We start from the raw sequence: 13,546 nt of genomic DNA, 5'->3' as shown, positions 1-13,546 counted from the left end.
TGTGTTCGTATATTCATATCTGACCTACAGTCTATCATTAAATATAATTTCTTCACCTCGACTTTTTCCAAAGAGCCCCACATTTTAATGAAAAAATAAACTTGCAATATGCGAAACATATGTGTGATCAACATTTAACAAATTATCGCTTTCTTAAAACCTTACCGATATTTTATTTGATATAATGTTATTATTTCGCTCTAAATAACATGTAATGAATTTAGTACAGTTGATCGACTTTAGCACCAAGTATCATAATATACATTATATTTATATAGTGCCAATATCTCCTAGCCAGGAAATCAAAGGAGTACACTTAAACTCATCATTATTATTATTATTATTAATTTTTTTTTTTAACCATTTGTACTCGTGGCAGGGACAGGCGAAACCTCCGGCCCGAGCCCCGTGTTAAAAACCGTCTGAGCGGCGGCTTCCCCGTAAGAAATAATCAGCCGAAGGAGACAGAATGGAGCGTACGGTCGGACCCAAGCAGAGAGGAGATCATCAAATTAATCTGAAAGTATCAGAAAAGCCAGAGACGACGTCGGCTGTCAAAACTTGTTTTTCACTATTTAATCATAGTGATGAGTATGCAGTAGCGGGTGTCATTAAGAGGCGGCTCTTGATCTAGAAAAACCTTATTGCGAAAAAAAAAGACTGAGGGTAAACAGATGTTCCGTACAAAACGATTCCGTCTAATCTGCCTCTTAGGAATGAGTAATCTGCATTAACCTAAATTAAAACAAAACGCAAACACTCATTTATAAATGAATATGAAACACAGGGGAATTGTTCAGACCGCATCGCGAGGAGCTGCGCCTTCCTTCCGACGTGGTCGCGTGTGAAGCCTTCCTTCCATAGGATGAATGACTTTACAGAAGAGGAGCTCCCCGAAATCAGCCCGGGCCGCCACGCCAGGGCACAGGCTGGAATGGCTTCTTGGTTTTTATTTCATTCAATTGAAGTGCGTCGCCTTTTCGGTTTTGCGGTTGAACTGTTGATTCACTTGGTGGCGGTCGGCATTTGGGATGGCAGCGTAGGTGACACATGCAGGTGACACTTGGCGCACTCGGTCTCTAACGCTCTACAAAGATCTTTTTTTCCTTCCATCTTTTCTGAAGTCACTTTTTTCCCAGGTAGCCTATCGGCCAATATTTTTTACATCCAAAAACGTCATAAATCGAATAATACGCACACTTCAACTTGTAAGAACATGAACGGAATTGCAATTCAAAATAAGAAGAAAAGTTCCCAGTTAATAGCTGATAAAAGTTTCCGGTAACGGCCGAGCCTAACAAGCGGTAGCGGAGGGCGCAGACTCGACTCGTCCTTGGCCAGTTCGAACTTCGACTCCCAGTCCCATTAAAAAGCAGCCGTAAACAGTATCAAACTATTTTAGATTTTATTGAGGGCTCATTTTGGACACTGGAATAAATAGCGAGATAACTGTTCTCCACAAATGACAGCTGCACCAAATGGTGAAAATAATTTAAAAAAAAAGTCAAAAAAACTTTGATCCCGAATATCTGCACATGAAACGTTTTAAGTAATACAGTATTCTTTTTAATAAAAGGCCTTGAACAAGAGTAATTGGTTATGATGTTATAATTAACTACATGTAACTCCACAATAAAGACACAGTGTAATAAATTAAGTTTTTGAACATTTGTCTTGCTGTTTTTATCGAAGTAAACTTCTTCCTGCTTATCAGCACTGCCACTCTTCAAGCCTGCAATGGCAATAATATACAACATGGCTTCTGTGCAGAGTGCGCTTGTCAACAGTCCGACGTCCAGGAGTTCACATAGCCAGGCCGCCACACGTCTTAAACAGAAGTCCATCAAGTCCATGTGGGGCAGCGACTCTAATGCAAATTATTAAAACGTAAAGTCAATCAGGAAGCCTGTTTGCACATTAAGTGCATCTTCCAAATTTGACTTAAAAATCCATTTACATCTTTCTCCAAAACAAAAAAAAAACCAAAACAAAACACCTTTGTTTCCAAGCCCTGCATCTTCCGCAGAAAGGTACAGAACTTCCTTGGAAGATCCAATCTGCTGCAGTAGCTAATAAACATCAGTTAGACACGCATGTCCAGTACCTGCTCATGCATTTTGTCCTTGAAGAACTTGGAGTTAAATAACAATTGTGGTAAGGCATAAAATTAGAAACTGTTTACCCATCATAGTACAGAATGCTATCTTTACACATTTCATTAAAACATTTTAAAAAGTTGTGGTAAACAGTTTTCGGCATTGACTTTTCCGTGCTTATGACTACTGAATGATACACTTTTCTTCTTTTTTGGACATTTTGCCTTTGTTTTTTTCTAACGTTCTTTCCAAATGTTCATCTTCTTCTTCAGCTCTATTTATAATAAAAAAAAAAAAAAAGGGGAGGGGGACAGAAAAAAAAAATTAGGTGACGACCAATTTAATATAATTTAAATGTGAAGCTCCTACCTGTCAAGTGGAAAATAGAATCTGTTGCATTAATGTGGGGAAAAAAAGAGTAACTTACTAAAAATACATTTTAATATCTCATTCAAATAATGGCCTGTTTGTCATTTGTTATTAAAAAAGCAGGAGCTCTTTGATGTAAAGTAATACAACAGTAAAGCTCCATTGAGGACAAACAGGCACTTTTCTCTTTTTTGCACCATGTACACTTGTGTAGCATAGTGGCACAGTCTGCACAACATACTGCTTTTCTTGGGCATCCAAGTCCCTGACGAGGGCATCCCGCTTGTTCACGAGGATCACAAGTTCATCCAGCAGCAGCTGTTCTCGCCTCTTCTGAGCTTCTGTTTTCTGCCAGTCTGATTGAAAAAAGAAAAAAAAAAAAAATCACCTTTCAAACTTGAATAAGAAAGTTGAAGGATGCTAGGTATGGGAGCATCCACCTATGTGTGTTACCCAATTAAACTGATATTTTTTACCCAAAACAGATACATCTCCATCCACACAAAAATAGACTTTCCAAGATATAACTGCAATCTAATCTCAAGCATTTGCTGACCCAACAGTGTGACTATTGTGTCTTGCTGCAAGCGTACATAAACAATGAAACAGAATGCAAAGAAGTCACGACAAGAAGAACAGCAAGTCCTACACCTCGGGAGCTTGGGTTAAAGAACTGGGCAGTTTAACCAAATGTACTGAGGAAGTTGCCAAGTTCATGCCCAACTTCCAGCCTAAATGCAGTGCAGTGCACATGGCCGTCCATTTCCCACACACGGATACTGTGTAAAGTATTTTTGTGTGCACGCGTGTACAGCCTCACGCACACACATAGATACTGTATACAGATAAACTGTTTCTTCTTTCATTCTGCCAAACTGCAACAGTTGGGCACATTTCACGCTGGGCACCATATGTTTGTCCTCAAAGATCAGCAGAGTACTCATTTAGCCTCAGGCTCTTTGAAGTCAGTTGAAAAGTAAATGGAATAGCTTTTCAATATTTCAAGTCATCTTCTGGTCAGCATTTTATTATACACTGATGTATTTGCATTTCTGCAGATTAAAGTTGGAAATGTGGTATTGTAATAAAGGCAGAACCCATCCGTAATGTGTATTTTATACACAAGCAGAGCAGATATGAGAAAATGCATTTATCCAGCTCAGGAGGAACTTCAGGGAAGGGAGGACCCAAGTCAGAAAAGAGGCCAAAAGAGCATGTGTGCATGCTGCTACTTGCCTCTGTGTTTGATTTAATTTACACAATATACGAGATCCTTAAGTAAGTCCCATTATGTACAATTTTTAGGGCTCAATGGGCAGATGCAATTCTAGTAGATGTGCTGTTTTTAAATATTCCAACTGAAATGCAGTCAAAAGTCTAAATCCTTAGTTTGCCTTTATGCTATCCTCAGTGGCTGTCGTTTAATCAAAATCCCCACTTGAGTGAAAGGTACAGTGCCAAGTCAAGAGAAATAGACAAAATGGGACTGGGCAGGGGTGGGGGTGTCAAAAGGACATAAAACACTCACAAAATGCCACATATCTGATTATTTTTCCTCATACACCTTGGAGCCAAAAGCCAGAGTGGCCCTTTCTTGAGACAGACACTGGGAGCATGTAGCTGCCAATCAGGAGGCTCTTTGTCCCGCCCCCCTCATTAGGAAGGTAAACAATGGAAAGACGGTGCAGAAGATGATGAGAGACATAGCAGAACAAATGAGGAGCAGGAGGGAAATCAGACACCAGCTTAAAAACCTACCTCCCCTGCCCCCCCGCCCCATACTCCTCCCCCACCCCCATGCAGGTCCCCCAAAAAATCCCAGAGCAAAGTGTGTGCAATCCTTTTGGATTACTCTCCGCTCTCTTTTTCTCCATTGCCCTGGGCAATCACGTTAAAACTCACATGGCTGGTGCTTATTCAGATAAACCTAACAATGCTCACCAATAGTTACCATGTGAATCTTCACAAGCCACACAAGAATGCGCTGGTTCAAATCCCCATGACCCCCCTCCAATGCAAAATTTATTCAAGAGAGCAAACTGCTCAGCAGCTTTATGAAAGCAAGTGGTTCTTTAGGGAGTTCTGGTTTATATTTACAAATTTCGACTGATAATCTCTATATAATAAACTGAAAGAAAAGGCAATCAAATAAATTTACAATTTTTGTTGAGGGCTCTTTTATGCATTTTGTGTTTTGCTATACTAAACTATAACTAAAAGATAAATGCTCGTCATCCAATACTATTAACGAAACACAAAACAAAAAAAGTGATCCCACAAGCCTCTTTCAAAAACCTACACGCAAAGGTAATTCATTGTATAGTTCAATGCTGCTGCTTTATAAAATTTAGAGCATCTAACACAGGAATTAAAGGCTCTTATTTGGGTGCAATAACATTATTTTAGAGCAGCACCCCTTTTCTTAGCTCCTCTCCCCTCTTGGGACGGCTAATACATTTGTGAAAGGAAGATTCACTTTTGAACAGAGGGTTATCTACCTAACAAAGGACAGGTCAACATCAGAGACGGCCCTGATTGGCTGAATTCCAAGTTGTATCTTTTTCCATGATGTTATAAAACAATCAAAATGAGTAGAAAAGGAATGGCACCTTTACTTCCCCACACAAATAAACAAATAATTAAAGAGCAAACGAAAGAAACACAACACTTTGCTTTTCCCAAGATTGACATTACTCTTACTTTATAAGTACAGATCTATTAACTGTCTGCTAGCTCATGCAACATAAACTTATGCATGCCTTATCTCTGTGACAAGGTTTATATACCTTCAGTTTTTCTGAGCATCATACAATGTAAAATAATCATCATCATCATTATACAAAGTTACCATGCACTTAATTTTGCCCCAAAAGAGGTTTAAATATCTGGTAGCAGACCTTCAAAATTTCTATAAAGTAGGGCTGCACTTTAATGGAAATTAACAGTTTTTTTGTGGACTGTGCACTGGGGATTGCAATCGAGTCTTATCTTTAGTTCCAGTCAACTAGCAATCCTGAAAGAGTTTGCAACATCATCAGAGCAGACCATTTGATAGGATTCTACTGCTGAACCTAATCAATCTGTGGAATACTGTGGCTGTGCTGTGTAACAAAGCTAAAATAGATTTACAAATGGGGTTTTAGGGGATAAGCTCCTCCACAGGATTACATATTGATTTTAAATATATAAAAAAGCTTATCATATAAACCGTAACTACAAAAAAATAGTGAACCTATGCATAAATCCCTTTAGAGGAGCGTCCACTTTCAAATACATGCCATGAGCGAATCAAGTTGCACAAAATCCGGGAAGGGGGGGAGGAAAAAAAATTAAAAAGATTTCGTGGGGTGGAAAATAAACACACTGATTTTAAAAGACCACCCCAGGGAGTGTAAAACTTATTCAAGCAGCTTTTCTGCTTAAACATTACATGTGAAACAACAAATAATGGAGTGACTTTAAGAATACTGTGATATCATGTTAAGCATTTAGATAATCAGTTAACTGCCATTCCATTGACAACTAAAGTCCCTTAAGAAGAGCCAACTCATGTTAATATATGTATTGTTTCTATTGTTAAGTGACACATTTAAAGGCTGCTTTCAAATAAACATTTGATCCATTGAACAATACAAAGAATAATTTGCTCTGCATGTCATAAAATTCTGAAGTTCTTCCTGATTTCTTTGAATACGGTGGTGGTCTTTTTTAATCAAAATGTTACTCTTCTTTCCTCTAAATATGTCGAATGAAACTTCTTAGTTGTCCACATGGAAAATTTCCATCAGCAAGTCACAAGAAGTTTGGCACACATCACCAAACAGCAGTTATGATTTCCAAATAAGTAAGCAGGCTGTCCGCAAACTGGCAACACTAAGAGTCTCCGCAAAAGTCTGATAAACTGCCTTTACCTTCCATCAGAGGGCCACTGCATGATCACTCCAGCAGTCTGTGTTTCTCTGTCATTAACTGACCAAGCAAATCATCAATTACCTGTCTGTATTGCAGAGTCCTGAATGGACCTGTTGGAGCACTAAATAAGAAATGATGTGCACTCTCCCCTCATCACTAGGTCAGAACTATCTGTCGCACAGAGGAAAGCTCTACCTTTGAATGTTAAAAGCTCTTATATAAAAAAAGCAAGTTATATATTTGGGGGAGATCAACAAGTTGAAGTGCAACAGCCTAGAATAACACGGGAGTTTGCACAATTTGAGGCCCATTGAGAAAGGTAACATGATTGGGTCTTTGGATTTAATAGAGTCATCCACTAACCTTTAGAAACACACTAATAAAAATCTATCTATCTAATATTATATATATATATATATATATATATATTATTTATTTATTTAATTAATTAATTAATTTATTTATTTACTAGAAAGCTGACTGCCCAGGTTGATGTTTTCTTAAGGTGACACTTTACCTTTATCTGAAAGCTTTAATCTTAAATACCCAATTCACCTAGATTGGAATTAAGCTGCTCATACAAATGTACCCTCATTTGTCCTCAGTCTCCAGATTAAATATGCATCGAAAGTCAGAGCGAAACAAATGAAGAAGGTGTGTAGGTGATACTTGTGTGTATGTGTGGTGTTCATTTTTGCCCTTATGCATGTTTGCCATTGGTGATGTCTCCCAACTAATTAGAATCGATTTAGTATGGATCAAGCACCTTATCAGGTGAAAAAAGAAATTACTATGGCCAGCCAAGGGGTTAAGAGGTCAAAATCGAATAGCAAAATCAATTTGCATTGATTGTAAAAGGTTCATTTTGAGAAAGAGGACACAGGCAAAAAGATTAAACTTGAGACAGACAACTTTGCTACAACACAAAGGCACCTCTTTCTGTCTATAACAAATATAGAAGACATTTTTTTATGCATCTGCATTTTTTTTTGTATAGATGCAAATTTCATTATTTTAGTTATGCTTGCAAAAAGGGAAGACAAGCTGATAACTTCATTTTCGAGGAGTCCAAAAAAAAAAAAAAACGTGAAATATAAACTTATTAAAATAAAGATCACACAAAGTTTAACCAAACTGAAATTACCACACATTTTACTAAAAAAGTGAGCACATAATATAAAATATGATACTCAGCCATAATCATAAATTATGGGTCGGGGTTGAGCAATTGCAGAAAGACCATACTTATATTTCAAAGTATTAAAAGTAAAGGATAGTGGCTACCAACAAGATACATTTCACTTGGTAAGATTTCTTTCTGCAGTCTTTCAATTTCTTACCTTCAATTGCTAACATTGCTCGCAATTCTCGATTGAGCAGCTCGAACCGTCTCTCAAGATCATGTTCTTTTTCCCTAGGCAAGTTGTAAAAGTTCATCAATATGTTAATTACTAAATCATTAAACACTTAAAGAAACGTTAATAAACATTGATTTAGAGACTCACTGTCTCCTTTTCTTCCTTACATTAATCTACTGCAAAAACTGATACACAACCCTTAACCAATCAGCTGGCTCAAAACTAAAGTATAAAGAAAGCACAGTTAAATTTATTATATTTTCTTTAATCTAAAAATACTAAGAGACAAATTGCAATAAAATATGAAGTGAACAAGAGATACATTTTCAAAATTAAAATATATACAAATCTTAAGCATATGTATGTGACAGTATAGTATTTCTTTAAAGTAAACCCTTATATATCAATAACCTCAAATAGCTGTGACTATTGTGATTGTATGTACAAGCAGTACATTGTATTTCATTTAGCTACAAAAAAGTGGCAAAAAATAATTTACGATTATCATTTTCCCCAGACATCATTTTGCTATTCTGAAAATAATGAACTGGCAATCAACATGATTTAATTAATTTGGGAGCCTCACCAAACTATTTGATTAAAAGAGGTATTAAAATGCATATGGAAAGTATGCCAAAGTTGGTCATATGGCAAGAATACAGTATTTGCCTTTTCTGGTATTGCATTTTGACAGTGCAAAGTCAGGTTTATCAAGATTTTGTAGCTGAACAAAAAATGGTTCAACTTTGCACTTAGGTTCGTTGATGATTAAATTATGCCCACATATAGAATTTTGTCTGTTACAAGAGTAAATATTTTGGAGATACTCGAGTCGTTTGGTGAAAATGCAGTTAAACATTACAAAGGAGGCAAAACTACTAATACAAACACCTGCAAATTGATAGCTTTTATTATTGTTATTTTTTTAAATAATCACTTTATATAAATATTTCATCAGGAGGTATACCATTTTGAATTTGCTACCTTACTTATAATAAATAAGTAGATGTGAAATTATACATTTTTTTATTTAATAAACTCAATTTGATGAAAAGGTCTATAATGTAGGATTTGCTGAGAACAGTACAGATTTGAAATGCATTACTTACAGGAGAGAAAGCTGATTTTGTCGTCGTATAAGAGCATTCTTCTTATTTACCAACATAAACCACTCTTGCATCATTGCTTCCTCCTCTTCTTTATTGTTGCCTAAACATATGAATTAAAACAATGTTTTAGGTTAGACATTCAGCTTATCAGAATAATTGATTCCCATACTTTCACTGTACAAAAAACACTGATGATCTTACATTCTTCGAGGTTGAGTTTTTTTTCCCCATTCGATTACATATTATGTTTGAGAAGTAAATAAAGTAGATTACTTAAACCTTCATTTAAAAATTCTGGTAGACACTTAAGATAGGAAGCCTGCAAGGTATTCTTCTGTGTCCAAATGTTAGATACTTGACAGGCTTTTCTATTCTCAATAGAAGATACCACAAGGTAGAAGCTTAAATTACTGTATTTGTACAGGTCCGAGTACAAATGTAAACTCGGGAAGCATGGACAGTCCTCTTATATCATGCTGCACAGCTGTAACAAAATGATTTTAATACCCTTAAACATTAAATATAAAACATATCAGATTAACACTTTAAGTGCACCTAACAAAGAGACTTAAAATCTAAATCCTCCCCACAGGCTTAATTGATGTTGTGTTTAAATAAAGATCTCCAAATATTGACAGACACAAGAGTGTAACTGTAAATCACTGAAGCTAGTAAATGTACTGCATATTAAAAAAACAATAAAAGTTGGTAAGTTTATAATAAATACAAACTTGAACAAAAAGATCAAAACAAATACTTTCTTTGGTAGACGAACTGTCCTTTAAGAATTTCTATGAGGTTTATTAGATAGATAGATAGATAGATAGATAGATAGATAGATAGATAGATAGATAGATAGATAGATAGATAGATACTTTATTAATCCCAATGGGAAATTCACAACTTCTAAATGTAAGAAATGAATCTGGTGCAAGTCCTAAAGCCTTTTTACAAGAGTAAAACAAAGGAAAATATTACTTTGAAAACATAAAATATCAGGTAAAATAAGTGCACTGTACAAAATAAAAAAATAATCTCACAAATATATTTACAATGTTCTACAGTGGTCATATTTTGATTCTCAGTTGTGACTAAGCTTTACCAGATGAAGCTATAATGCATGAATTCTTAAACCACAGTGGTTTAAACTAAGTAACAGCACATTCCCACAAACTATTCTATACTGGAATATATAAAGAAAAAGTTAATTAATGATACATTTACTGCAAATATACATAAAGCATTGATGATGCATGCAGTAAATGTTATTATGAATATTTAAACTTGCTATGTTCTCAACATTAGTATAAGCTTGGTCCAGAATCACTTTATTATAATAATTATCTCTGTGAGACTGGTAAAAGAATACCAAAACAAACAACTTTTACATAAGAATTATTAGTAATAAATGTTTGGATAGTAAACAAGAAAGAGACAATATTTTATCTAATCATCAATAACATCCACCCAGTTTCTAAAGTCATATTACCTAGTTAAAGAGTACAAGGACCAAGACCAATTGTTTAAAGCCAAGAACAAGCCATCAATTGGATGCATGTCTATTGTTAGGCACACTCATGTGCAAACCCACAGTCAGTCAGTCAGTCAGTCAGTCACTCACTCACTCACACCAGGTGGTCAATTCAGAGTTACCTGACAAATTCACAGCACATGATTCAGCTTTTGGAGGAAACATGAGAACAGAAAAACAACACACACAAGTTATTCTAGCGAAGAACTCAACTAGAGGCCAAATGAAGCAGAAATTCTACTGTTTTTTTTCACTATACAACCCATACATTGAAGTGATAATAATAAATACTTGTGTGTCAAGTGTTGGTTGAAGTCTTTAAATTAAATCATGAAGAGAGCTATACAAAAGTTTTGTATTTTTCAAAATTGTAATATAAAAATGCAACATCCATTTAAAGATATGAAAAAATCCCATCTTTTCACACTTTTCAGAAGTGGGGAAAAAAAGCAGTAATTCTGATTCAATATGCTTTTTTTCTAAACAGTATGTTCTTTTAGTTGGGTACCACTAATATTTTAATTAGATATATCTTCCATTACACACTTTTGTAAAACCTGATGCAAACATAACAACCTACCCTCTTCAAAATTGAAATGGAAAAAAAACAGACTCACGGTTTTTGCCTCTGCAACTTCTGTATCACCATAAATGATCATTCTGTACTCTACCTCAGGCAAAACATGAAACATTAAACTCTGCCCATGGTAGAGGTGCCATATGTTAAAAGCTTTAGCCTTAGATATGGACCTGCTCACAGACAAGGTTAAAATTCAAAACGGTGTCCATTAGTGTGTGCATGCATGTGCATACACAAACTTTGTTTGTATATATTCATGCATGTATATAAATGAAAAAATATATATGAATATAAATACACATACATATATGAAAAGAAAAAATGCTAAAATTATAAATCAATTTTGAAAAAACATAATTCAGTTAAATATGTCATACAAGAACAGATCCATGAGACAACAAAGTTTGAAAAGAGCTGCATGTTGCAAATTATTTTTAAGTACATAATCTTCAGCTGACATGCAAGCTTTAAACATATTAAAACCAATCACTGTTATGATATTGACAGATGTAACATTTAACGTACAAAGGAGACTTGTCTGATTACCAGTTAGAACAGTGACTACTGCAAAAAGATACACTTCCCAGTTTTAAATGTGTTGCATCTTTAGGTTTTAAAAAGTTCGAGCAGTTCGAGACAATCCACATCAGTTAATAACTTTGCATTTGGCCAAAAAGCATATATTTTTTAAAACTTCTGAACAGGTCAGCTAAGGATGCGGTGTGCAATAATGAAAAAAAAAAAAAAGATGAATGAAATGTACGATTCTTCCAGTATGCTAATAAACTGAAATTTTGTAAATTGATTTACTACACAATGCAAACACACAGACCTATATATTTTATAAATCACAGAGAATCATAGAAAATCAATATGATAAACAAAATGATGAAGTATTATTTTACCCCCTTCATTCTTGTTTTGGCTGCAAGTAACCCAAATTTATCCCACACCAGACAGGTAATTCCTATGTTAAGCTTTAAGCCATTCGTCTAGCTGTACATCTTCATTTAAAGTCACTTTTATTATATTTTGCAAAGAGAAATGTGCTGTTTTACTATCTTTATACTACACAATGATAATAATCAAGAACAAAAATTTATAGTAATAAATGTAAATTATTCTTTTGTTGACAATCAAAACAAGACACTTCGAAATGTATTCTAATACTAAGGAAAGTTAAGGTAATTTCAAACAACAAATGCATTGCTTAAAATAAGAGACTGTGTTTTATAAATATCTTTATATAGTTGAAGCCAATTACAAATTTTTCAGAAAATGTTTTCTAATATAAATGATGCAAAATGAATTGCAAATATTTCCACAGAAAAAAAAAAATTGTTCAGTGGACTAATGTTCTCATTTTTAGTCACTCTGACACTGTTTATGCAAAACCTGTCAATCTCTATTTATAAACCTAAAAAGACAATTCAAACAAACTACTTTCACATGTATCATGTCATTATTATCTGTGGGGTACAGAAGCAAGTACATCAAACTAGGTGTAAAAAGACTGAATATTTTGAACCTGATCTGTTGTTGCAAGTCAGAAGTACCTAAATCTGAGTACAACTTTCAGAACTACAAAAATCTCAAATGACATTAGCACAAAATCCATGAGATAGAAATAAAGGCGTCTGTGGTATCTGTACAGCATTTGTCAAAGTCAACCTGCCCTATTTTCAATACACAGTAGCACACAAATGACTATTGAATATTTACAATTGCCACATATTATTCTATAAAAATACACTAGTTCATTAACAATAAATATTATTCGTTTGCTAAAGAAAGGAAAATACACAAACAAGTCACAAATAAACTACTATTCTCACTTTCACCTGTCCTTGTATTAAACTATAAAAAGAAACAATGAAAATGGATAGAACCTACAATCTATGGTTAATGCCATATAAAGGAGTACAAATTAAGAAATACAGCATGAAAGATTGTGAACAGCAAGGGACAAAAAATACTCATTCAAATGTTCCAGTATGAAGGTGCCTCTCAGTACGGTCTCAAGGTTAGGAGTACAGATCACTGGAGTTCAGTCAGCTGTGTCCATCAATACTGACCAATGTATGACACACACAAATGAAAACAAATCATAACAAGTCATCTAGGAAAATACACTGAGAACCATGACTGATCCGGCAACCTCGTGGGTATGGAAAATGAAACAATGATTGTACGTTTTGGATTTAGCTTTGATTACATTCTAACATGTAACTCATGCAATAATGCATAATTTCATTACTGGCATCATCGCAAATTTTACCAATATTTGGATGACACTTGCAAACTGAAAATTACATTGCTTCTGTTTCAAATGTTTCAATTGTTAGAATGACTTTATATGTCATTTCATAATAATACTGTCCTTAAAAATAAAACATGATTACAAAGAGGGCTGCTAGTGAGAGAAAATATAATAAAAACCCTATGATCACAGCAGGCTTTTCTCATTTCTTAACCAACCATTTGCTGTTTAATCCAATACCCGTAATCCAATTTATCTATCAGACTTTTAAGGGGTAGAATGCAACTCTTCCCATGCTTAGTCACTTTTGAAAATACAGCATTCTTCTGAA

At 34.8% G+C, this 13,546-nt stretch overlaps 1 protein-coding gene across 1 annotated transcript in view; it reads right to left on the bottom strand.

Moving 5' to 3' along the window:
* Nucleotides 1–1,530: 1,530 nt before the first annotated feature.
* ehbp1 (EH domain binding protein 1) overlaps nucleotides 1,531–13,546 on the bottom strand; it is a 508,893-nt gene continuing 496,877 nt past the window's right edge. The window contains 4 exon segments of the mRNA XM_051919668.1: nucleotides 1,531–2,370; nucleotides 2,707–2,821; nucleotides 7,718–7,791; nucleotides 8,845–8,944. Coding sequence (XP_051775628.1) covers nucleotides 2,280–2,370; nucleotides 2,707–2,821; nucleotides 7,718–7,791; nucleotides 8,845–8,944 — 380 coding nt within the window. The 3' untranslated portion in view covers nucleotides 1,531–2,279.

The sequence above is a fragment of the Erpetoichthys calabaricus genome, chromosome 15, assembly GCF_900747795.2.
Source record: "Erpetoichthys calabaricus chromosome 15, fErpCal1.3, whole genome shotgun sequence".
Classification (NCBI taxonomy): Eukaryota; Metazoa; Chordata; class Cladistia; order Polypteriformes; family Polypteridae; genus Erpetoichthys; species Erpetoichthys calabaricus.
This window is presented reverse-complemented; position numbering and strand designations above follow the sequence as displayed.